The 24,994-nt window shown below is 46.8% G+C and overlaps 1 protein-coding gene across 1 annotated transcript in view; it reads right to left on the bottom strand.

Moving 5' to 3' along the window:
• Window positions 1–3,464: 3,464 nt before the first annotated feature.
• Window positions 3,465–24,994, bottom strand: part of NADSYN1 (NAD synthetase 1) — a 36,798-nt gene continuing 15,268 nt past the window's right edge. Inside the window, exons 3-21 of the mRNA XM_075325236.1 lie at window positions 20,937–21,053; window positions 20,473–20,526; window positions 18,711–18,800; window positions 18,266–18,317; window positions 17,311–17,399; window positions 15,779–15,896; window positions 15,469–15,600; window positions 11,430–11,504; window positions 11,135–11,259; window positions 11,008–11,056; window positions 9,749–9,851; window positions 9,495–9,663; window positions 9,050–9,185; window positions 8,861–8,967; window positions 7,886–8,017; window positions 7,736–7,805; window positions 7,109–7,234; window positions 5,376–5,552; window positions 3,465–3,646 (exon numbers count right to left, since the gene is read on the bottom strand). Of these exons, the coding sequence (XP_075181351.1) occupies window positions 3,593–3,646; window positions 5,376–5,552; window positions 7,109–7,234; window positions 7,736–7,805; window positions 7,886–8,017; window positions 8,861–8,967; window positions 9,050–9,185; window positions 9,495–9,663; window positions 9,749–9,851; window positions 11,008–11,056; window positions 11,135–11,259; window positions 11,430–11,504; window positions 15,469–15,600; window positions 15,779–15,896; window positions 17,311–17,399; window positions 18,266–18,317; window positions 18,711–18,800; window positions 20,473–20,526; window positions 20,937–21,053 (1,975 nt within the window). The 3' untranslated portion in view covers window positions 3,465–3,592. The remainder of the gene's footprint in view (window positions 3,647–5,375; window positions 5,553–7,108; window positions 7,235–7,735; window positions 7,806–7,885; window positions 8,018–8,860; window positions 8,968–9,049; window positions 9,186–9,494; window positions 9,664–9,748; window positions 9,852–11,007; window positions 11,057–11,134; window positions 11,260–11,429; window positions 11,505–15,468; window positions 15,601–15,778; window positions 15,897–17,310; window positions 17,400–18,265; window positions 18,318–18,710; window positions 18,801–20,472; window positions 20,527–20,936; window positions 21,054–24,994) is intronic.

Raw genomic sequence — 24,994 nt, 5'->3', positions numbered from 1 at the left:
CCAAGCCTGCCAGTAACACGGAACATGAGACCGGCGCGGTGCATGCCGGGGGCTGTAGTCAAACCCATCCTCCAGGCGCAGCCGCGCTTCCGGAAGTATAGCAGCCTCGGGACTACATTTCCCAGAGGATTGTTGGTTTGAATTTACTAAACTTTATTGAAGAAAAAAAAAAGAATATATATAATTCAATAAAGTTGTTCTAATTAAAGTTATACTAACTGAGTAAATAATGTGTTTACCAGAAATCCTGCAGCGCAGACTATTTATACTTCTGTTATATTATTTTTATATATTTATATTTGACATATTTTTGTTCCTCTTTTTCCAAGAGCCGGACTGTTTCAGTCGTGTGTTTTTCTTCTTTTTTTCCTGTTGTAATTTGGATACAATCCATTTACGACTTCAAACTTGTGGGGTTTTTTTGTATTTTTTTTACTTTTTTTTTTTTTTTTTTACTTAAGTTGAAAAAAAATTCTAAAATATAAAAAAAAATATGTTGGTTGACGTCGCCATTTTCTGAGATGTGTAACTTTTTACTTTTTCAATGGACAGAGCTGGGCGGGGGCTTGTTGTTTATTCATATGATTTTGGGGTACACACGACATTTTAATCGCTTTATGCTCCATTTTTGGGGAGTGGGAAACAAAAAAAAGGTCAATTCTAACGTTTTGGTTTCTTTCCGGTTTTCTCCATATGAGATAAACGGCTCAATATTAATACCACATATACTTTATTTTTCTAAATGGGAAAGGCGGATGATTTAACACTATAAGTCCCAGAGAGGGATCATTTAACATTTCTACCATTGAAACCCTATGGAGCTCAAAATTCCTGGGACTTCTAGTGTTAAGAGATATATATATAGATATATATATATATATATGTATATATAAAATATCTATATATACACACACACATACATACTGTATACACAAATTTTTTTTATATATACATTTTTTTTTTTTTTTTAATTTTTACTTTTTTTTCCCCTTTGGGAACTTGGCTATTATTTGGTCACTCGTACTATATGCTGTGATATTTCAGTATTGTTCGAGACAGTAAAAGTACTATATGTAAAGAGCCCTCATCACCAGGGCAGAAGTGTCCAGTTTTTGCTCTTAATTTTTTCACACTGCTCCCGAGTTTCCTGTTTCTAGATTTTATTTTATTTTATTTTTTTTAATCCAGAGGTTCTGTAGATTTGGGTCCTTTCATTTAGTGTAAATTTGTACAGTTTTTAATTAGAAGGTGTGACAATTATGCAGATCAGGTTAAAGACACGCCCCAGAGGATCCTGTCAGCCACACCTCAGAGGATTCTGTAAGCCACACCCCAGAGGATCCCATGTGCCACACGCCCCAGAGGATCTGTGAGACCCCCCCCCCCCCCCCCAGATGATCCTGTAAGCCACACCTGAGGATCCTGTGAGCCACAACCCAGAGAATCCCATGTATCATACCCCACATGATCTGTGAGACACGCCCCAGAGTATCTTGTGAGACATGCGCCAGAGGATCCTGAGAGCCACACCCCAGAGGATCCTGTAAGCCACGCTCCAGAGGTTCTGGAGACACACCTCATTAGGATCCTGAGACCCGCCCCAGAGGATCTGTGGGACCCACCCCAGATGATCTTGTAAGCCACACCCCAGAGGATCCTGTGAGCCACGCCATAGAGGATCTGTAAGCCACACCCCAGAGGATCCCATATGCCACACCCCCAAAAGATCTGTGAGCCACGCCCCAGAGGATCTGGAGACACACCTCAGGGGATCCTGTGAGCCACGCCCCAGAGGATCTGTGAGACCCACCCCATATGATCCTGTAAGCCCCACCCGAGGATCCTGTGAGCCACACCCCAGAGGATCCCATGTGCCATACCCCAGATGATCTGTGAGACACGCCCCAGAGGATCCTGAGAGCCACACTTCTGCGGATCTGTGAGCCACACCCCAGAGGATCCAGTAAGCCACGCCCCAGAGGTTCTGGAGACACACCTCATTAGGATCCTGTGAGACCCGCCCCAGAGGATCTGAGACCCACCCCAGAGGATCCTGTGAGCCACACCCCAGAGGATCCTGTGATCCACGCCCCAGAGGATCCTGTAAGCCACACCCAAGGATCCCATGTGCAACACCCCAGAGGATCTATAAGCCACACACCAGAGTATCCCATGTGCCACACCCCCAAAAGATCTGTGAGCCACGCCCCAGAGGATCTTGTGAGACATGCCCCAGAAGATCCTGTGAGCCACACCTCAGAGGATCTGTGAGCCACACCCCAGAGGATCCTGTAAGCCATGCCCCAGAGGATCCCATGTGCCACACCCCAGAAGATCTGTGAGACACACCCCAGAGGATCCTGTGCACCATGACCCAGAGGATCCTGAGTCACACTTCAGATAATAGTGAGCCACGTCTGAGTATCCTGTGTACCCCGCCCCCTATAAATACAAAAATTGCACTAAAATGGCTGTACCTCTGGAACTATACAGGGGATTTAAAAAAAGAAAAATAAAGATACAATAGTCAGAGGAACAGTAGGAATGCATTAAGAGCAAAAACTACCATTTTTAACTTGGTGATAAGTCCCTTTTAAGTCACTAGTGGGAAACCAGATATCACTGTGGGACCCCTGGGCTGGTGACAAGGCTCCGTCCACAGAACAGGTTATAACTTCCCATTCTCTGGGATATAAAGCTGAATGGAGCCAGTTTCCAGCATGCAGGCGCCCGTTCATCACCGACTATGGGATTGGTGGAGACATGGAGCCGCTCTAATCAGATGGGACGCTGCAGGGCCCACATCTGCAGAATGGTGGGGTCCCAGCACTGGTACGCCTGCCCTGCCTCGCTCCCCATGGCTTGCTCTTCATTGGTTCTCTATAGGACTTTATTTTTTAGTGCTTTTAATTCTGTTTTTGGCAGAAGGTTACATAAAAAAATCAGTAATTCCGGCATAGCTTCCTCGCTTTCCATGTATTCACCGTTCAAGAGCTGAGAAGGGGCTGTGGAACCCTAAGGAATATGGACCCCCTCACTAAGCAGATGGACGGAGCTCTGTAGACTGGAGGTCGAGCACTTCACCCATTGTCTATGGTGGTGCCGGGTATGGTTATGTTACCTCTGCTTATTATACTGCCCTGCTGTGGTGGGATTGGGAATTACAACATTATTGGACAGATGCCACGTCCCCTGTCAAAGACCACGTCCATTAGAAAGAAATAAAGCCGTCCTTGTTGTGAGTGGTAACCGTAGTCCATTTCTTAAGCTTAAAACACAAGTCACACCATTATTTATTACTTCGGGGCTGCAGGAACTTTTTTTTAGACGAGTATAATAAATAGAATAATCTTTGTTTCGTGCAGCCACCACCAGGGGGAGCAGGAGAGCCACGGGAAAATGTCCAAACGTCACACATTCCCAACATACGATTGTTACGGACACAAAGCACAACTTATATGAAAAAAACAAATCATTTAATGTCGGTGATTACAATCTTGGTAATAATCCGATTTATCTTTATTATATTAAATTAAAAAAACTAACAATTAAAAGAGGCAGAAGATGTAGAAATGTCACAAGAAGGCGACTGTCAATTCACCTCTTCACACAGCGCCGCCTTCTTACAGTCCTCTAGATGGGAAACCTGGAGCGGAAGAAAAAAAAAAAAAAAAAAAGAGAGATTGAAGTGTTACAAAGAAATAAAGTGGAAAAGAGAAAGGGAGAGGAAGAAAGAATAAGAGAGAAAGAGAGGTAAGAGGACAGCGACAAAAGAAGAGATGGGGAGAGAAAGAAAGAATAAGAGAGGGAAGAGGAGGAAGACAATAAAAGAAGAAAAGAAAGGGAGAAAATAGAGAAAGAAAGAACAAAAGAACGAAAGAAAGAAAGAACAAGAGAAAGAACAAGAGAAAGAACAAGAGAGAAAGGGAAGAGGAGGGAGACAGAAATATAGAGATAATGAACGAGAGGGACAGAATGAGGGAGAAAGAGAGAGAGAAAGTTAAAGAAAGAAGACAAGGAAACAAAGAATGACAAAGAGAGACAGAGGAAGAGGAAAAAAACAAGGGAGAGAAAAAGAGAATAAAGAGGGGAAAAAGAGAAAAAAAAGAGTAAAAAAGAGAAACAAAGGAGGAAAGAAAAAGAAAAAAAGAGAAAAGACAAAGGAAAAGAGAAAGTGAGAGAAACAAGAAAGAGGGAAGAGGCGAAAAGTAAGAAAATGAAAGCAAAAAGAGAGGGAAAGAAAAAAGGAGATAAAGAGGAAAAAAGGAAAACAAAGAGCGAAAGAGATAAAAAGAAAAAATAAGAAAAACAAGAGTGAAAAAAGAAAAAAAATTAGAAAAATAGAGGGAACAAAGAAAGAAAAAAGGAGAAAGAGAAAAGAGAAAGAAAGACGGAAAGAGGGAAAGAGAAAGAGAGGAAGAGAGAAAAAGAGAAAAAGAGAAAAAGAGAGAAAAAGAAAAAGAGAGAGAAAAAGAGAGAAAGAGAGAAAGAGAGAAAGAGAAAAAGAGAAAAAGAGAGAAAGAGAAAGCGAGAGAGAGAAAGAGAGAAAAAGAGAGAGAGAAAGAGAGAAAGAGAGAAAAAGAGAAAGAGAGAAAAAGAGAGAGAAAGAGAGAAAGAGGGAAAGAGAGAGAAAGAGAGAAAAAGAGTGCAAGAGAGAAAGAGAGAAGAGAAAGAGAGCGAAAGAGAGAAAGAGAGAAAAAGAGAAAGAGAAAGAGAGAGAAAAAGAAAGAGAAAGAGAGAAAAAGAGAAAGAAAGAAAAAGAGAGAGAGAAAGAGAAAAAGAGAGAGAGAAAAAGAGAGAGAGAAAGACAGAAAGAGAAAGAGAGAAAGACAGAAAGAGAAAGAGAGAAAGAGGGAAAGAGAGAAAAAGAAAAAAAGAGAAAGAAAAAGAGAAAAAGAAAGAAAGAGACAAAGAGAGAAAAAGAGAAAGAGAAAGAGAAAAAGAAAGAGAGAGAAAGAGACAAAGAGAAAAAGAGAGAAAGAGAAAGAGAGAGAGAAAAAGAGAGAGAAAGAGCGAAAGAGAGAAAGAGAAAAAGAGAGAAAGAGAAAGAAAAAGAGAAAGAAAGAGAAAAAGAAAGAGAAAGAGAAAAAGAGAGAAAGAGAGAAAGAGAAAAAGAAAGAGAGAAAAAGAGAGAAAGAGAGAAAAAGAAAAAGAAAAAAAAAAGAGAAAGAGAGAGAGAGAGAAAGAAAAAGAGAAAAAGAAAGAGAGAAAGAGACAAAGAGAGAAAGAAAGAGAGAGAAAGAGACAAAGAGATAGAGAGAAAAAGAGAAAGAGAGAAAGAGAGAAAAAGAGAGAGAGAAAGAGAGAGAGAGAGAAAGAAAAAGAGAAAAAGAGAAAAAGAAAGAGAGAAAGAGAGAGAGAAAATAGAGAGATACCTGCTCATCGATGCAGCGGTACTGCCAGCTCCAGGCGGTGTTGTACAGGAACGGCCGCAGGTCGAAGCGGTTGTCGTCGGGGCTGTAGCTCTCGGCGTGGTAGGCCGGGGTCAGCGTGGTCATCTTGTGTCTATTAATGGAGTACATGCGAAAGAAATGCTTCACCTTCTCAGCGACCTGAGGAGACACACACAGTGCGGGTGTTCAGTCCAATCCGCACCATCCAGAATATCGGAAAGTCAATGATTTCCATGGAGCAGCAGCAGCAGCCTGGGTGCACAGATCTCGGCATCAGAGCTGCATGCACAAAACAGGAGGGTCATTGGCAAAGTTGCTTCATTTTATTATTTGTATCAAAAATAAAAATGATTCCAGTGAAATTCCTGAAAACTCAGGAGACTATGACAAGATAATAAGCTGAGCCACATCCCATAGGCCCTTGCATCCCATAGGCCAGGGAGGCATCCCATAGGTCGGTGGGGCATCCCATAGGCCCTTGCATTCCATAGGCCAGGGGGGCATCCCATAGACCCTTGCATCCCATAGGCCAGGGGGGCATCCCATAGACCCTTGCATCCCATAGGCCAGGGGGGCATCCCATAGACCCTTGCATCCCATAGGCCAGGGGGGCATCCCATAGACCCTTGCATCCCATAGGCCGGGGGGGCATCCCATAGGCCCTTGCATTCCATAGGCCAGGGGGGCATCCCGTAGACCCTTGCATCCCATAGGCCGGGGGGGCATCCCATAGGCCCTTGCATTCCATAGGCCAGGGGGGCATCCCATAGACCCTTGCATCCCATAGGCCGGGGGGGCATCCCATAGGCCCTTGCATCCCATAGGCCAGGGGGGCATCCCATAGACCCTTGCATCCCATAGGCCAGGGGGGCATCCCATAGACCCTTGCATCCCATAGGCCAGGGGGGCATCCCATAGACCCTTGCATCCCATAGGCCGGGGGGGCATCCCATAGGCCCTTGCATTCCATAGGCCAGGGGGGCATCCCGTAGACCCTTGCATCCCATAAGCCGGGGGGGCATCCCATAGGCCCTTGCATTCCATAGGCCAGGGGGGCATCCCATAGACCCTTGCATTCCATAGGCCAGGGGGGCATCCCATAGACCCTTGCATCCCATAGGCCAGGAGGGCATCCCATAGACCCTTGCATCCCATAGGCCAGGGGGGCATCCCATAGACCCTTGCATCCCATAGGCCAGGGGGGCATCCCATAGACCCTTGCATCCCATAGGCCAGGGGGGCATCCCATAGACCCTTGCATCCCATAGGCCAGGGGGGCATCCCATAGACCCTTGCATCCCATAGGCCGGGGGGGCATCCCATAGGCCCTTGCATTCCATAGGCCGGGGGGGCATCCCGTAGACCCTTGCATCCCATAAGCCGGGGGGGCATCCCATAGGCCCTTGCATTCCATAGGCCAGGGGGGCATCCCATAGACCCTTGCATTCCATAGGCCAGGGGGGCATCCCATAGACCCTTGCATCCCATAGGCCAGGGGGGCATCCCATAGACCCTTGCATCCCATAGGCCGGGGGGGCATCCCATAGGCCCTTGTATCCCATAAGTGGGGGGGGGGGGCTTTATTTTAGCAATTTTCTTGCACAAGTTCACTAAGTCCATAAGAAATATTGCCCGTCGGGGCGTTTTTGATAAGCTGTGCTTTGTCCCTGCGTCTGCCGGGCGGTGTGCACAGGACGACACTGGGCGTTTCTTACTTTTCTCTGAGACATTTCCCTCCACATGAGCAGCAGTTTGCAGAACATGCTGTAGGGTCCGGTCTTCACCACTTTCCGCAGCTTCCCATATACAGACAGCTCATCGTATGTCATTCCCATATCAGCCTGCAGGGGGCGCAATACAGAACATTATTTACATATATAAGTAACAATATACAGTAAATCTGCTTTCTATAATGACTTAATAACATATCTGAGTTATGCCAGGTCCCCGGTGTTCTGGTGGCGGCTCCGGTCGGGGTCCAGGCAGCACAATACAGAAAAGCATGTCCGCCAGTGACCACTGTGTATGGCCGGGGCTTGGGGTCTACAGCATTACAATGGCTAAGCCAGGCCCCTTTCATACATAGCACTGGTGACATGCATCGTGCAGAGGGCCGGAGGTGAAGCGGCCAGGACCTGGAGTGGCCATTATGGAATCAGAGCGCCCAGTGTAAGTGGACTAAGCACAAATAAGGTATATTGTGTTTTTGGATGGAAAACCCCTTTAAATGGACAAATAGTATGGTAGATGCAGGGATTTGAACCCCAGCCACGAGTACTATGAGCAATGGCAGAAAGGTCTGAGCCACGCGCGGCACCCTCGGTGGGATTTCGGACACTAACCTCGTCGGTCTGGGACACCAGTCCACCAGTAAGGGGTTCCAGTTCGGCAGTGGGGGGTGCAGTTAAAATGCTGAAAGAGAAGGGGAGCAGCGAGTAAAAGAATTCAATGATGACAGATGGTCAGAGGCCAAGACGCGGCTGACCACCCACCTCGACAGTGAGGATAGCTGGAACGTGTCTATACAATACTGGATGAAGCCCCTCAGATCCGTCTTACTGATCCCACCGATGGGGTTCAGATCGGCGCTCGAGCAGTCATATTTCGTCAGGTATCCCCGGAGGCTGTGATAGGTGGAAACAGAGGGAGGATTACATTAGTCAAAGGTCTAATAGGCTCCTGACCCCAGCATGGCAGGCAGCACACATGCACCCTATTCCCTCACCTATCCTAACAGGGCTGATATTCCGACTAGTTGTCACCTAGAGGAGAGACCTGTCAAGTTTTGTACCGCTCATATGAACCCCTTTAATGGGTCCAACATTTAAAGGAGTTCCTTACACTTAAAAGGATGTACCTCATAATAAATAGAGATTTCCAAACACAACCTTGTCTCATTTTGTTTGTTAACTGATGTCATAATGTAAACATTTCGCTCCCTCTGGGGTTGCCAATGTAGCATCAGCAAAGACTTTCACTGAGCAGGAAGTGGAGATCACATGACAGGAAGTTCAAGTAAAAGAGACTGTAAACATGGCAGCCACCAGGAAAAAAAGAAAAACATTCCTATTGGGGCCTCAGATAGATCAGAAGAGAGAAAACTATAAAACAAAGATTTTAATATTTAATTATCCCTCATATGTATTTTTAATTACTATTTTTTTTTAAAACACAGAGACCCTTTAAATTGCTGTAGTAAAATAATAATGGTAGAATTTTGGTCGTATTAATGTCCTTTGTAAAAGAAGCTTAAGGATTTACCATATGGGCAGTGTCTGTCACTAAAGTGACCCCCTCTAAGTGACGTGTGGGGGCTGCAGTACCAGACACAGCCCATAGAGAAGAGAGGCGCTGTTTCTGGATAAAAACCGACAATATTTATGTGATCTCAGAAGCAGCAGATGTGTCGGCGGTAAAGGGGTCAATAATTTAATTCTTAGGGGGGTAATTCACTAAATATAAGTCACCTTTCATCAACATTGGCGGACCCCAGAACCAGCAGACCGCCGGGCAAACCTCGCGTCCAAAGACTGAGCTGGGCGAATAAGTAGGCGACCACCATCCGTAGCCGAGCCTGGAGAAAAACGGGACAGGACAGGGTGTAACCGAGTGAGGAAGAAAGTAACAAGGTCATTATTACTTGTTCTACCGATTACCTGAACGTTCTGCAGGGCCAGATTCTCCGTGCCGCTTCCGCCGTGGACCCGGAATTGGGGAACTTTACCGGTCACTATAGTGAATACCCCGATCACGGCTTTAACAGCGGCATCAATGTTCGGGGTCAGATGGTGGCTAAAGATACAAAAGTATGAGAAGTAATTTAAGGGCAACTCATTTGATGGCAAATGCTGCCCCCGACACCCCTCCCCCGCCCGCATGGTATACAAATCTGCTAGGCTAGACCCCAATTTGTGTAGATACTTAGTACCATTAAATATCTTGTGATTATGGGACCCTGGATAGTTGGGCCCCATTTAGCGGAAACATCTCGTGCACAGGGAAGAAGGGGTGGCACCCCTCATTCTCAGGATCAGGGGGGGTCATAAAGGAATCTCCTAGAGTGGAATACCCCTTTAAAGTCTCGGAAAGCACAAAAAGTACCTGCCTATTTGTTGGGATAACATGGCGGCTTGCTCCCGCGTTTCCCGTGAGGAGTTCTCGGTGGCCATGTAGCAGGTGGTGAGGAGGCGGCTGCACAGGTCCTGGGGGGTCCGGGGCTCGTACAATAAGTCACCGACCACCTGACGGACGTCGCTCAGGACTTCTTCATCTTACAAGAAAGTATCGAGAATGGGTAAAAGGTCCGAAATCATGAAATGTTGTGTTAGGACATATCCATACGTAGCGACACTTACTGCCCGAAGACACGGCCTGACAGACGAGACGGCACATGGAGAACACAATGCAGGCCACGGCCGAGCTGTCCACCCCCCCGCTGAGGGGAAGCAGGAAGCCCCCCTGAAAAGCAAGAAACGTCACAGGGTGGTCTCCAGATACATCATATGTAGAGGACGGAATATGGACTAAACGGAGGAGAGTAAAGGTCATAAATCAGCAGCAAACTCATCCAGACTACTGGGGGCCGGGGACGACACATCCAGACTGCTGGGGGCCAGGGACGACACATCCAGACTGCTGGGGGGCCGGGGACGACACATCCAGACTGCTGGGGGGCCGGGGACGACACATCCAGACTGCTGGGGGGCTGGGGACGACACATCCAGACTGCTGGGGGCCGGGGACGACACATCCAGACTGCTGGGGGGCTGGGGACGACACATCCAGACTGCTGGGGGCCGGGGACGACACATCCAGACTGCTGGGGGGCCGGGGACGACACATCCAGACTGCTGGGGGGCCGGGGACGACACATCCAGACTGCTGGGGGGCCGGGGACGACACATCCAGACTGCTGGGGGCCGGGGACGACACATCCAGACTGCTGGGGGGCCGGGGACGACACATCCAGACTGCTGGGGGCCGGGGACGACACATCCAGACTGCTGGGGGGCCGGGGACGACACATCCAGACTGCTGGGGGCCGGGGACGACACATCCAGACTGCTGGGGGCCGGGGACGACACATCCAGACTGCTGGGGGCCGGGGACGACACATCCAGACTACTGGGGGTCGGGGACGACACATCCAGACTACTGGGGGGCTGGGGACGACACATCCAGACTGCTGGGGGGCCGGGGACGACACATCCAGACTACTGGGGGCCGGGGACGACACATCCAGACTACTGGGGGCCGGGGACGACACATCCAGACTACTGGGGGCCGGGGACGACACATCCAGATGCTGGGGGGCCGGGGACGACACATCCAGATGCTGGGGGGCCGGGGACGACACATCCAGACTGCTGGGGGGCCGGGGACGACACATCCAGACTGCTGTTACGGGGGGCTATGGACAACATCCAGACTGCTGTTATGGGGGGCTATGGACAACATCCAGACTGTTATAGGGGGGCTCCAGAGTACACTTCCAGACTGCTGTTATATGGGGGCACCAGAGTACACATCCAGACTGCTGTTATGGGGGGCTATGGACAACATCCAGACTGCTGTTATAGGGGGGATCCGGATCACACATCCATACATACTCCACCTGTTTACTGCGTCGTACATAGTCCCAGAGCCAGCACGCAGGTCCCAGGCTGTGATCACAAGCATAATCGGGAATTAGTAAAAATTACAACATTTCACCTCTGCTCCGATGGCTCAGCTTCCGTTACCTTATTTCCTCGGCCGGGGTGTGGTACCTCCATTGGATCGGATCAGAAGTGAGGACAGAAACGTCATCAAAGGAGGACAGAGAGAAGTCCACATGTGTCCTGTGATACGGGGGCACTCTGCTCGCCTGCAACACACAGCTCAATGGGCTCAGCTAAAGTATGGATATGAAAAAGCAATGAAATCTGCATATATCAGCGTAAAAAAAAATATATTAATATTTAACTCCTAATCCTAGACAAATATAAGGGACATTTTGATTAATGTGAGATTTGATACAAGATGAAAGCCCCTTACAGAAATGCAGCGAGAAGACGTGTGCGCTCTGTAACTGCGGACGTCCTCCAAGTCTAAAGTGGCCGCGAGGACCTCCTGCGGGACCAAGAAAGAAATATATAAAGAACAGATCACATTAAGCATCATAATGCCAAAACGATGGTAAAATCACAGGGGGAGGAAATGCTGCCGATGCAGAATATATGATTATATGCAGATTATATGCAGAATATATGATTATATGCAGAATATATGATTATATGCAGAATATATGATTATATGCAGAATATATGATTATATGCAGATTATATGCAAATTATGTGGATTATATGCAGAATATATGATATGTGGATTATATGCAGAATATATGATTATATGCTGATTATATGCAGAATATATGATTATACGCAGAATATATGCGGATTATATGCAGAATTTATGATTATATGCAGAATATATGATATGCGGATTATATGCAAATTATATGTGGATTATATGCAGAATTTATGATTATATGCGGATTATATGCAGAATATATGATATGCGGATTATATGCAAATTATATGTGGATTATATGCAGAATTTATGATTATATGCGGATTATATGCAGAATATATGATTATATGCGGATTATATGTGGATTATATGCAGAATATATAATTATATGCAGAATTTATGATTATATGCGGATTATATGCAGAATATATGCGGATTATATGCAGAATATATGATTATATGCGGATCATATGCAGAATATATGCGGATTATATGCAGAATATATGATTATATGCGGATTATATGCAGAATATATGCGGATTATATGCAGAATATATGCGGATTATAAGCAAATTATATGCGGATTATATGCAGAATATATGATTATATGCCGAATATATGCTGATTATATGCAGAATATATGATTATATGCAGAATATATGCGGATTATAAGCAAATTATATGCTGATTATATTATATGCAGAATATATGCGTATATGCAAATTATATGCTGATTATATGCAGAATATATGATTATACACAGAATATATGTGGATTATATGCAGAATTTATGATTATATGCGGATTATATGCAGAATATATGATATGCGGATTATATGCAAATTATATGTGTATTATATGCAGAATTTATGATTATATGCAAATTATGTGGATTATATGCAGAATATATGATTATATGCAGAATATATGCGTATTATATGCAAATTATATGCGGATTATATGCAGAATATATGATTATATGCTGATTATATGCAGAATATATGATTATATGCAGAATATATGCGGATTATAAGCAAATTATATGCGGATTATATGCAGAATATATGATTTTATGCTGATTATATGCAGAATATATGATTATATGCAGAATATATGCGGATTATAAGCAAATTATATGCGGATTATATGCAGAATATATGATTATATGCAGATTATATGTGATTGGCGTGTTAGAAAACATCAACAAGTATCAATCACATGGAAAGATGCGGATTGTGAACTTCATTTCAATTCTGCAGATTTCACCCTTTGCAATGAGTCAGGTGAGAACCGCATTGAAATCAGCGTCACAATACGCACGTAGCACATAGGAGCTTTGCTGCAGATTTGCTCAGCCTCTTGATGCCCTATCCAACGTTTAGGCCATATATATTAAAGGCGTTTTCCACCTATTTTTACTTTTTAAATCGAGCTCATACACAAACTTTATCGATCTTCTCTAATGCTGAACAGGTCACCCGGTAATTTATGTGGTCTTCTGCAGTCACAATGGGTAAGTGACCGCTGCAGCCAATCAAGAGCCTCAACAGCAATGTGCTGGTCATTTGATTGTTGACTAATTCACAGCAAAAAAAGGGCAACAATCTTTACCTGCCCCGAATCAAATGCACTCACAGGATGCAAAAGCCCTCAATAAAGATGGAGGCAGCAGGGGCAAAACACTGATGGAGCCGCCGCTCACACACTGCCCCTCCATGGGGGGGTGATTGCTTAGTGTTAAAATTGCACATAAGTAGCCTTGTATAGGGCGCTGTTCACACATGTAGGTGCACAGTGTCTGGCTTACAACCTATTAATGACGCCCATACTATTAGATTATTCTGGCTGCCCAGCACTATATAAGTGCACCACACAGGAACGGAGACCCCAGTTTACAAGGCCTACATGTTTGCAGGCATTTAGAGGGGTTTTCCTACCCTTGAGTCTTCTTTAAAAAAATAAAATAAATAAATAAAATAGAAGAGCAGCAAATTATATATATCATATTTATACACTCTGGGAACATGTTCTGTTAGAGGGTTCCTCTGCAATCCCCTGATCTTCTCCCCTGCAGCGCCTCCGCAGGGTGAATGAGGCATTACACACTTCCAATAGGCCGTCCATGTAAGGCTATGTTAATATTTCCGTTGTTTAGGATCAGTCACAATCCGCCGCTCTGATAAACAACGCAATACGTTTGGCGGATTCCGTTGTTTCCCATAGACTTGTATGAGCGGCGGATTGTGACTGATGATGCTGCGTTGCATCCGCCGCGCAGTGCATCAGTTGTTTACTGACTGACTGTCGGGCGGGAGGGACGCAGCATGCAACGTTTTTTGTTGCGGCAAAAAAAACCGCAACTGATCTCCCGGCGGCCGGCTTTTCAGAGTGATCAGCTGCTCTCTCGGCGGCCGGCTTTTCAGAGCGATCAGCTGCTCTCCCGGCGGCCGGCTTTTCAGAGCGATCAGCTGCTCTCCCGGCGGCCGGCTTTTCAGAGCGATCAGCTGCTCTCCAAGCGGCCGGCTTTTCAGAGTGATCAGCTGATCTCCCGGCGGCCGGCTTTTCAGAGTGATCAGCTGATCTCCCGGCGGCTGGCTTTTCAGAGTGATCAGCTGATCTCCTGGCGGCCGACTTTTCAGAGTGATCAGCTGATCTCCCGGCAGCCTGCTTTTCAGAGTGATCAGCTGATCTCACGGCGGCCGGCTTTTCAGAGCGATGAGCTGCTCTCCCGGCGGCCGGCTTTTCAGAGCGATCAGCTGATCTCCCGGCGGCTGGCTTTTCAGAGTGATCAGCTGATCTCCCGGCTTTTCAGAGTGATCAGCTGATCTCCCAGCAGCCGGCTTTTCATAGGGATCAGCTGATCTCCCGGCGGCCGGCTTTTCAGAGTGATCAGCTGATCTCCCAGCGGCCGGCTTTTCAGAGCGATGAGCTGATCTCCCGGCAGCCAGCTTTTCAGAGTGATCAGCTGATCTCCCGGCGGCCGGCTTTTCAGAGCGATCAGCTGATCTCCCGGCAGCCGGCTTTTCAGAGCAATCAGCTGATCTCCCGGCGGCCGGCTTTTCAGAGCGATCAGCTTATGTCTCGGCAGCCGGCTTTTCAGAGCGATCAGCTGATCTTCCGGCGGGCGGCTTTTCAGAGTGATCAGCTGATCTCCCGGCGGCCGGCTTTTCAGAGTGATCAGCTGATCTCCCGGCAGCCGGCTTTTCAGAGTGATCAGCTGATCTCCCGGCGGCTGGCTTTTCAGAGTGATCAGCTGATCATTCTCTCTCTCTTTTTATACTGAAATAATTTCACCAAAGGAATCCGCTTTCTCATGACAATCAATTCCAATTCTTGTCACCCGTTGTACAACGCATCAGTCACAAGCGTCAAGCAGCGCATTGGACTGATGCAAAAACAACGGAAATGTGAACATAGCCTAATGCATGGACATGCTGGGTCCTCTGCAGTGAGAGACCCTCCTAGCAGTTCCTCTCTGCTGTAACTAATATTTGAGGGTCTCAAAGAAGATCCCACCGTCCATCCATCAACTCACAATTCACCAATAGAGTAAATGGGGGAAGGAAGGCGGTTTTAGGTTCATTTGTCTTCCCCCAGAATTACCCCTGACTGTTCCCGATGCCTAGACATCTAAAAAAACGCTCCTGCAAATCTCCTCTGCCAAAAAGGCCTCCAGTGTCACCCCGCTGGCCCTGTCGCCGGCTCCTCTGATTGCCTGGCATCAAATTAGAGTCACCCTTTAAATCTAGTAAAAAACATCCTATATTAACACCATAGATCTTACCACATTTTCAAGAGAGAACTGTGATCCCTGAGCGACGATGTCTCCATTGATGGAGATCATGGAGCAGCCATCATAGTAGAGTCGGTCGCTGTCGCAGCCCCGCAGGTTGGAGAGAAGGTAAATGCCGCCATTCTGTAACACAAGGTAATGTATCATACTCCAGAAGATATCAATGGTAGTACAGCACTGTGCAGGCGTGAGGATTAATGCAACACTAAGGCAAAAAACACCATCTGAGGAATCGTGGCTTCACATGGGACAGCCGGCGCTCCAGCTCCATTGAGCAGCTGATCGGGGGGCTCCGGCCTACCTTTGTGGTGGTAGACTTCACCAGATCTACTCTCAGGTGGGCTTTCCTCAATTCATGATGACTCCCAGAACCATTAGTGAATATCTCCACCCCGTCCAGGCCCATGTCGATGTGAGGACTGCGGGGAAAAAAAAAAGAAAGATGGATGCCTCTCATTGCAATATGGGCACAAAAACAATGGTCTATCCACCATGGTGGCCTGGGGCAGCTGGGGGGCCTCGGAGGAAGGGGGTGCAGCCGGGACTGGTCTCATTCCCAATTTTGCAGGTCTTCTATCTCTACAAGTAGTATCTGTGAAAGTGGGGAGCAAAACTGAAGCGGGGGTCCTGGAAATGATGTAGAGGGGGAAAAGAAATCCCAGCCAGCACCAGAACGAGGGGCCTATTTGTCGTGACTGCATGATTTTTCATTTTTGCGCTTTAGTTTTATCCTCACACGGGGGGCTTGTTTTTTGTGGGACGAGTTGTAGTATTGAAGGACACCATTCATTTTACCGTATAATGTAGTGATAATCGGGAAATAAACAATCTAAGTGCAGAGCAATTGTCATAAACAACTCTAATTCCCATATTTGGGGGGGGGAATTTTTGTGGCTTACTATATACTTGTATGTTATTATAGAACTTGTATACTTTTTTAAAATTATTTCACTGGCTAAAAAATAATTCAGAAATTTGTAAAAAATAAAAATAAAAAAAAAAAATTGGGGTTTACGCACAATATTTTTTTTTCACCATCTAATTGTGTTTTACTTTATTTTTTTACATCCTCTTAGCGGACTTGAACCAGCAATTGTTTGGCTGCACATACAATATACATTAATGAAATTCCAAATAATTCAAATGACCCAAATTCTCATGAAACATTAAATTCTTTATTATTTTATTAGACAAACACACAAGAAAAATATTAAAAAGATGGATAATGATAAAAAAATAATTATAAAATAATAATTATATTATATTTTAATTATAAAATAATAAATAATATAAAAAACATTTTTATATCATTATCCATCTTTTTAATATTTTTTTGTGTGTTTGTCTAATAAAATAATAAAGAATTTAATGTTTCATGAGAATTTGGGTCATTTGAATTATTTGGAATTTCTGATATTTGATGACCCTCAAAATAGCTTGATAAGTTGGAAATATACATTAATGATTCACTATTATAGTGTAACGGGTGGTCTGCTGTGAGCTCCGGCCTTTAGCAGGCGCCCCCCTCCCCACCTGCCACGGCATCAGTACCCTGTGATCATGTTATAGGGGGGACTTAAATTGGTAAAGATTGATATTGATATTTAAATGGTTAAACAGAAGCGACCAGAGCTAGCAAAGCCAGAGGTTGGTGCTGGCTGCATAACACAGCTGCCACCTGCCATGTATGGCGCAGGCTCGGCTCCTGAATCCGCTCCATATACCTGCTCCAGACGTAGGCAAAGGTTGAAAAGGGGGTTAAACTCTGATACTGGGGAGAGGGGTGGTCTCTTTTTTTGGGTGCCAATGCATAAAAAGTATCATTCTCTTTACCTGTTAGGTGCCCACAGCTCTTCACAGATCTCAGACCCCAGGCAAGTGTCCTTGGTCGCCAAGACGGCATCACCAAATGGCACCGTGTCCTACAAGATAATGACAGCCCTTACCTTGCTAGACATTGTATCTGATCTCTATTCTATCGCCTCTCATTTTATGGTGGTGTTTTTAGTTTGGGCTGGGTTAGCACATATAATAATAATAATAATAATAATAATAATAATAATTAAAAAAAAAAAACAGCATGCAGTTTCACGTCAAAGTAAAAAGGAGAGGTAGCAACTAAAGACCCCAATAAATATGAAGTCTCCTATGGGAGATTGGATATACCAGTCATAAGGAATCTAGTGTAGGAGCCAGATGCAAATCAGGGTGAAAGTGCACTGGGGGCGGGGCAATGCACTTCAAAGAAGCTGCCTAATTGCACTGACACACCCCCAGTGCACTTCCAGTCTGATTTGCATATGGCCTCTAGACTAGCTGTCACATTGGATAGCTACAATTATTTTTTTTTTTTTTTAATATATATATATATATATATATATATATATATATATTATATTATATTATATATATATACACACACATATATGGGGGACATGTGCCTATACAGTCATGTCACTACTACTACATACACATATATGTTTTATATATATTTCCTTTTCTTGTGCAGGGACTTGTAAGAATATAAGATTATTAAATTGAAGACAAATCATCGGCTTCAGCAGTGGAAAAGGCAAAGACCCTCGTAGAGGACCAGGGGGCTGTGGCTCGGGTAGCACAAGGTGACAGCCTTGGGCAGGTGCATTTAAAGTTTGTTTGATTTTTTTTTTTTTTTTTTTACTTATTTTAACCCCTTCTCAAGTTTAAAAAGAATTCAGGGGTTTGGAAAAGTTGTGTGATTGTCCTGAGGAAAGCAATAATAGTGGCCGCAAGGAAACAGAAGACAGACCTGTCCTGTGATCTTCTGGATAGTTCTTGGAAGAAAGTGATCCTCAATTTCTCTAAAAGGCAAGAAACGGGTGTGATCAGTCTGAGGTGACATGCAGCCTGCGATCCCACCAAGCAATGCAGGGTAATAGAAAACATATCCCGACCCTATAATGTGAGACCTTATCTCTAGGATATGCCATCACTTTATCATTGCTGGGGTTGGTCTTCTAGGACATCGCTGATCCCGAGACCAGATCTGCAGTCCCCTGTACAGCCAGGTGGCCAAGAGCGCTGCTATACAGGGGAGTGCACCAGCACGGTCACACCTGCATTGTCAGGACTGAAGGGGGTCCATGGGTTACACCCCCAACAATCAAAGTGATGGTACATCAAAGCCAAAAGAGTGTGAAGAAAGCCTCAATGCAGAATTACCATATTACATACCCATGGCTGTCGGGCTTTACCTTGACTTATTCCATGGCGTGAACCAGCGCAGCTCCCGATAATTACCAGCATTGGCCAGCACCATTTTTGGTCGAATTAAAAGTATTTTCCTGAAAAATATAATCAGTTTAGTGGAAAATAATCTCAGAGAAGATACATAATGGATATTAAATGGTTGCTGTCATCTAAAAGAATTGGGGTGCACTTTTTTAAGGTATAACAAGAGGGGGCAGGTCTTTTTCCAACCGCAGGAAGAGGGGGCGGGTCTTTTCCAGCTGAAGGGAGAGGGGGCGGGTCTTTTCCAGCTGCAGGGAGAGGGGGCGGGTCTTTTCCAGCTGCAGGGAGAGGGGGCGGGTCTTTTCCAGCTGCAGGGAGAGGGGGCGGGTCTTTTCCAGCTGCAGGGAGAGGGGGCAGGTCTTTTCCAGCTGCAGGAAGAGGGGCAGGTCTTTTCAAGCTGCAGGAAGAGGGGTCAGGTCTTTTCCAGCTGTAGGACGAGGGGGAAGGTCTTTTCCAGCTGCAGGGAGAGGGGGAAGGTCTTTTCCAGCTGCAGGAAGAGGGGCAGGTCTTTTCAAGCTGCAGGAAGAGGGGTCAGGTCTTTTCCAGCTGTAGGACGAGGGGGAAGGTCTTTTCCAGCTGCAGGAAGAGGGGGAAGGTCTTTTCCAGCTGCAGGAAGAGGGGGAAGGTCTTTTCCAGCTGCAGGAATTGGGGGAAGGTCTTTTCCAGCTGCAGGAAGAGGGGGAAGGTCTTTTCCAGCTGCAGGAAGAGGGGGAAGGTCTTTTCCAGCTGCAGGAAGAGGGGGAAGGTCTTTTCCAGCTGCAGGAAGAGGGGGGGTGTCAGGAGACAATGGCAGGAGCAATGCATGCTGGGAATGAAGGGAAAAGAAGTTCCAGCTCCTGTAGTACTGGCAGAATGCTGATGAAGAGTAATGACTCAATGAAAAGGAGTGGAAGCCAAGTTACATAACATGAAAACAGGACTGTTCCTGGACATATCAGACTGTTGCAGTCTAGAAAAAGAGAACAAAGAAAAATAATTGTGCACCAAAAGTCGTTTCTACCAACACCGTAAAGCATGAGTGCTAGACATCTGTGGTCCGTGGCCATGCCGGGTAACTATGTAGCATCCCACCGCCTCTTCTCATTAGTCCGGATGACATCGCACCAGGTCTATAATTGAGCAGAGCAGCCAGGGCTCCGGCAGGTGGGTGGTGATTCCTCGTGCTCTCGGCAGGTGGGTGGTGATTCCTCGGGCTCCCGGCAGGTGGGTGGTGATTCCTCGGGCTCCCGGCAGGTGGGTGGCGATTCCTCGGGCTCCCGGCAGGTGGGTGGTGATTCCTCGGGCTCCCGGCAGGTGGGTGGTGATTCCTCGGGCTCCCGGCAGGTGGGTGGTGATTCCTCGGGCTCCCGGCAGGTGGGTGGTGATTCCTCGGGCTCCCGGCAGGTGGGTGGTGATTCCTCGGGCTCCCGGCAGGTGGGTGGTGATTCCTCGGGCTCCCGGCAGGTGGGTGGTGATTCCTCAGGCTCCCGTCCCGCAGTCACGGATTGCAGATATGGCCACTGAAGTTTGAGCTCCTTGGTAGTTTGGTTTCCACATTGTAGCAATTTACCATTGTTACCTCCATGATGGATTTTTTTCCATCACCAAGAAATGTGTCGGCCATATGTAATTGTCTTTACACTCGTATCAGACAACAGAGTCATGTGACTTCCATATAATACGGGATTTCTCCTTTCCATTGATTATTTGGATATTACCCACAAATGTAATGTGACACATATTTACCTGTTGAGGAATATGACTCTGCAGTTATAACGCACGTTTTTGTGCATCACAGGCCTGTAATAAACGGGAAACATTCATTATAGTATAGCGCTTATACACAAGATATATGATAAACGTCTTATTGCTGGGGGGCTGATTGACGATTCCCCATGAAAGTGGGGTTCCCCCAATCTCTGGTGTGAATGGAGCGGTAGTGAGCATGTGCGACCACCATTCCTATAGACAGTAAATAGAGCAGAGGTCGCACATGCTCACTACTGCTACATTCACTCCGAGAACTTTGAGAGTCAGTTCTCTGGGGGATGTTTGACCCCAAGGATCATACATTTATGCATAGAAGGATAAATGTTGTCCATGAGACAAACCCATCAAAGGTCCCTTATTCTCATAATCAGCAGTAATCTGGCCACGTGACCCCGGCTGGTGGAGTTTTCTGACTTCGCCATTAAACCCTTCATACTCACATTCCCACATCGCAGATGATGTCAGCGGTGTCCGGAGACTCCAGGAGTTTGGCCAGAACTTGAAACGAATGCAATATGGTGTCAGACTCGAAAAAATGATCCGAGCAGCCATATCCGCTGTATGGAAAGAAACAATATACGAAATATATGATCAATAGGAAACCAAAGCGCAATATAAAAGGGGTCAGCCCCTGCACCAATATAAAAGGGGTCAGCCTCTGCACCAATATAAAAGCGGTCAACCCCTGCACCAATATAAAAGGGGTCAGCTACTGCACCAATATAAAAGGGGTCAGCCCCTGCACCAATATAAAAGGGGTCAGCTACTGCACCAATATAAAAGGGGCCAGCCACTGCACCAATATAAAAGGGGTCAGCTACTGCACCAATATAAAAGGGGCCAGCCACTGCACCGATGATCAGTTTCCACATCCAACTTTTCTCATCATGACCACCTCTTTTTAGACTGAATTTGGCCAGTGATCATGTGCCTGCCGCAGACCCAGCCTTATAGAAGCTCTGAGGAAATGTAGTATTACATGCCAGACATCGCATACACCGATCAGCCATAATGTGGAGTGATAACATCAATCTCATTACAATGGCTCCTGTCAGGGGGGAGACATTCGGCAGTGAGTGGACAGTCAGATTCTAAAGTAGATTTTTTGAAAGAAGGAAAAATGGGCAAGTGTTAGGATGTGAACAAAAGCCAAATTTTGACGACTAGTCAAGTCCAAAGCAACAGGTCTTGTGGGGTGCTCTCAGTATACGGCAGGTCTTTTGGGCTGTTCCTGGTATAGGCCAGATCTTGTGGGGTGCTCTCAGTATACGGCAGGTCTTTTGGGCTGTTCCTGGTATAGGCCAGATCTTGTGGGGTGCTCTCAGTATAAGGCAATTTTTGTGGGGTGTTCCCAGTATACGGCAGGTCTTGTGGAGTGTTCCCAGTATACACCGGGTCTTGTGGGGTGTTCTCAATATTTGATTGGTCTTGTGGGTTGTTACAGGTATACGGGGGTTCTTGCGAGGTGTCCCCAGTACACGCCGGGTTTTCTGGGATGTGGTGGAGAAACAAATCTGATCCATGGCGTCCGCTATAAGCAATACGCAGAGGCCTTCTGGGGTCTTAGGGTTTGTGCACACGTTGCATTATTGTAGCATTTTTTTCCGCATAGTTTTGTCTCAAAATCTGAAGCATTTCCTAGCTCCAGCTCCAGATTCTCATGCACACGTTGCATATTGTTTCTAATTTTGCAGCAGATTCAGATCTTCAACATGTCAATTCTTGCAAATGTTTTTCTACAGGTTTCACGCATATTAAAAAAGTGGGGAAAAATCCGCAACAAAAACATTTAAAGAAGGGAATTTTGTTTACTTACCGTAAATTCCTTTTCTTCTAGCTCCTATTGGGAGACCCAGACAATTGGGTGTATAGCTTCTGCCTCCGGAGGCCACACAAAGTATTACACTTAAAAAAGTGTAACCCCTCCCCTCTGCCTATACACCCTCCCGTGGATCACGGGCTCCTCAGTTTTGGTGCAAAAGCAGGAAGGAGGAAACTTATAAATTGGTCTAAGGTAAATTCAATCCGAAGGATGTTCGGAGAACTGAAGACCATGAACCAAAAGAACAATTCAACATGAACAACATGTGTACACAAAAGAACAACAGCCCGAAGGGCACAGGGCGGGTGCTGGGTCTCCCAATAGGAGCTAGAAGAAAAGGAATTTACGGTAAGTAAACAAAATTCCCTTCTTCTTTGTCGCTCCATTGGGAGACCCAGACAATTGGGACGTCCAAAAGCAATCCCTGGGTGGGTAAAAGAATACCTCAATAAAAAGAGCCGCAACGGCCCCCTCTTACAGGTGGGCAACCGCCACCTGAAGGACTCGCCTACCTAAACTGGCGTCTGCCGAAGCATAGGTATGCACTTGATAGTGTTTCGTGAAAGTGTGCAGACTAGACCACGTAGCTGCCTGACACACCTGCTGAGCCGTAGCCCGGTGCCGCAATGCCCAGGACGCACCCACGGCTCTGGTAGAATGGGCTTTCAGCCCTGAAGGAAGCGGAAGCCCAGAAGAACGGTAGGCTTCGAGAATCGGTTGCTTGATCCACCGAGCCAAGGTTGACTTGGAAGCCTGCGAACCCTTACGCTGGCCAGCGACAAGGACAAAGAGCGCATCTGAACGACGCAGGGGCGCCGTGCGAGACACGTAGAGCCGGAGTGCTCTCACTAGATCCAAAGAGTGCAAATCCTTTTCACATTGGTGAATTGGATTAGGGCAAAATGAAGGCAAGGAGATATCCTGATTGAGATGAAAAGGAGATATCACCTTAGGGAGAAAATCCGGGACCGGACGCAGAACCACCTTATCCTGGTGAAACACCAGGAAGGGGGCTTTGCATGACAGCGCTGAAAGCTCAGACACTCTCCGGAGTGATGTAACTGCCACTAGAAAGGCCACCTTCTGCGAAAGACGTGATAAAGAGACATCCCGCAGCGGCTCGAAAGGTGGTTTCTGAAGAGCCGTTAGCACCCTGTTAAGATCCCAGGGTTCCAGCGGACGTCTGTAAGGTGGGACTATGTGGCAAACTCCCTGCAGGAACGTGCGGACCTGCGGAAGCCTGGCTAGGCTTTTGAAAAAATACGGAGAGCGCCGATACTTGGCCCTTGAGAGAGCCGAGTGACAAACCCTTGTCCATTCCGGATTGAAGGAATGAAAGAAAAGTGGGTAAGGCAAACGGCCATGGAGGAAAACCGTTATCAGAGCACCAGGATAAGAAGATTTGCCAAGACCTGTAATAGATCTTGGCGGACGTTGGCTTCCTGGCCTGTCTCATGGTGGCAATGACATCCTGAGATAACCCTGAAGACGCTAGGAGCCAGGACTCAATGGCCACACAGTCAGGTTGAGGGCCACAGAATTCAGATGGAAAAACGGGCCTTGTGACAGCAAGTCTGGGCGGTCTGGAAGCGCCCACGGTTGTCCCACTGTGAGATGCCACAGATCCGGGTACCACGACTGCCTCGGCCAGTCTGGAGCGACGAGAATGGCGCGACGGCAGTCGGATCTGATCTTGCGTAACACTCTGGGCAGCATCACCAGAGGAGGAAACACATAAGGCAGTCGAAACTGCGACCAATCCTGAACTAACGCGTCCGCCGCCAGAGCTCTGTGATCCTGAGACCGAGCCATGAATGCCGGGACTTTGTTGTTGTGCCGTGACGCCATGAGATCGACGTCCGGCGTTCCCCAGCGGCGACAGATCTCGCAAAACACTTCTGGGTGTAGAGACCATTCCCCCGCATCCATGCCCTGACGACTGAGAAAATCTGCTTCCCAGTTTTCTACGCCCGGGATGTGAACTGCGGAGATGGTGGAGGCTGTGGCTTCCACCCACTGCAGAATCTGCCGGACTTCCTGGAAGGCTTGACGACTGCGAGTGCCGCCTTGGTGGTTGATGTATGCGACGGCAGTGGCGTTGTCCGACTGGATACGGATCTGCCTGCCCTGCAGCCACCGATGGAAAGCCAATAGGGCTAGATACACTGCCCTTATCTCCAGAACATTGATCTGAAGGGAAGACTCTATCGGAGTCCAGGTTCCCTGAGCCCTGTGGTGGAGAAAAACCGCTCCCCACCCTGACAGGCTCGCGTCCGTGGTGACCACAGCCCAGGTTGGGGGTAGGAAGGATTTTCCCTGCGATAGACAATTGGGAAGGAGCCACCACTGAAGAGACGTCTTGGTTGCAAGGGAAAGAGAGACTTGCCTGTCGAGGGAAGCCGAACTCCTGTCCCATTTGCGGAGAATGTCCCATTGGAGTGGCCGCAGATGGAACTGCGCGAACGGCACTGCCTCCATCGCTGCCACCATCTTCCCCAGGAAGTGCATGAGGCGCCTTAAGGGGTGTGACTGACCCCGAAGAAGAGATTGCACCCCTGCCTGCAGAGAAAGCTGTTTGTCCCGCGGTAGCTTGACTACCGCTGACTGTGTATGAAACTCCATCCCGAGGTAAGTCAGTGATTGGGTCGGTGTCAACTTGGATTTCGGGAAGTTGAT

This window comes from Anomaloglossus baeobatrachus, chromosome 10 (assembly GCF_048569485.1).
Source record: "Anomaloglossus baeobatrachus isolate aAnoBae1 chromosome 10, aAnoBae1.hap1, whole genome shotgun sequence".
Lineage (NCBI taxonomy): Eukaryota > Metazoa > Chordata > Amphibia > Anura > Aromobatidae > Anomaloglossus > Anomaloglossus baeobatrachus.
Note: the sequence above shows the minus strand (reverse complement) of the source record. Positions and strands in the feature narration are given on the sequence as shown.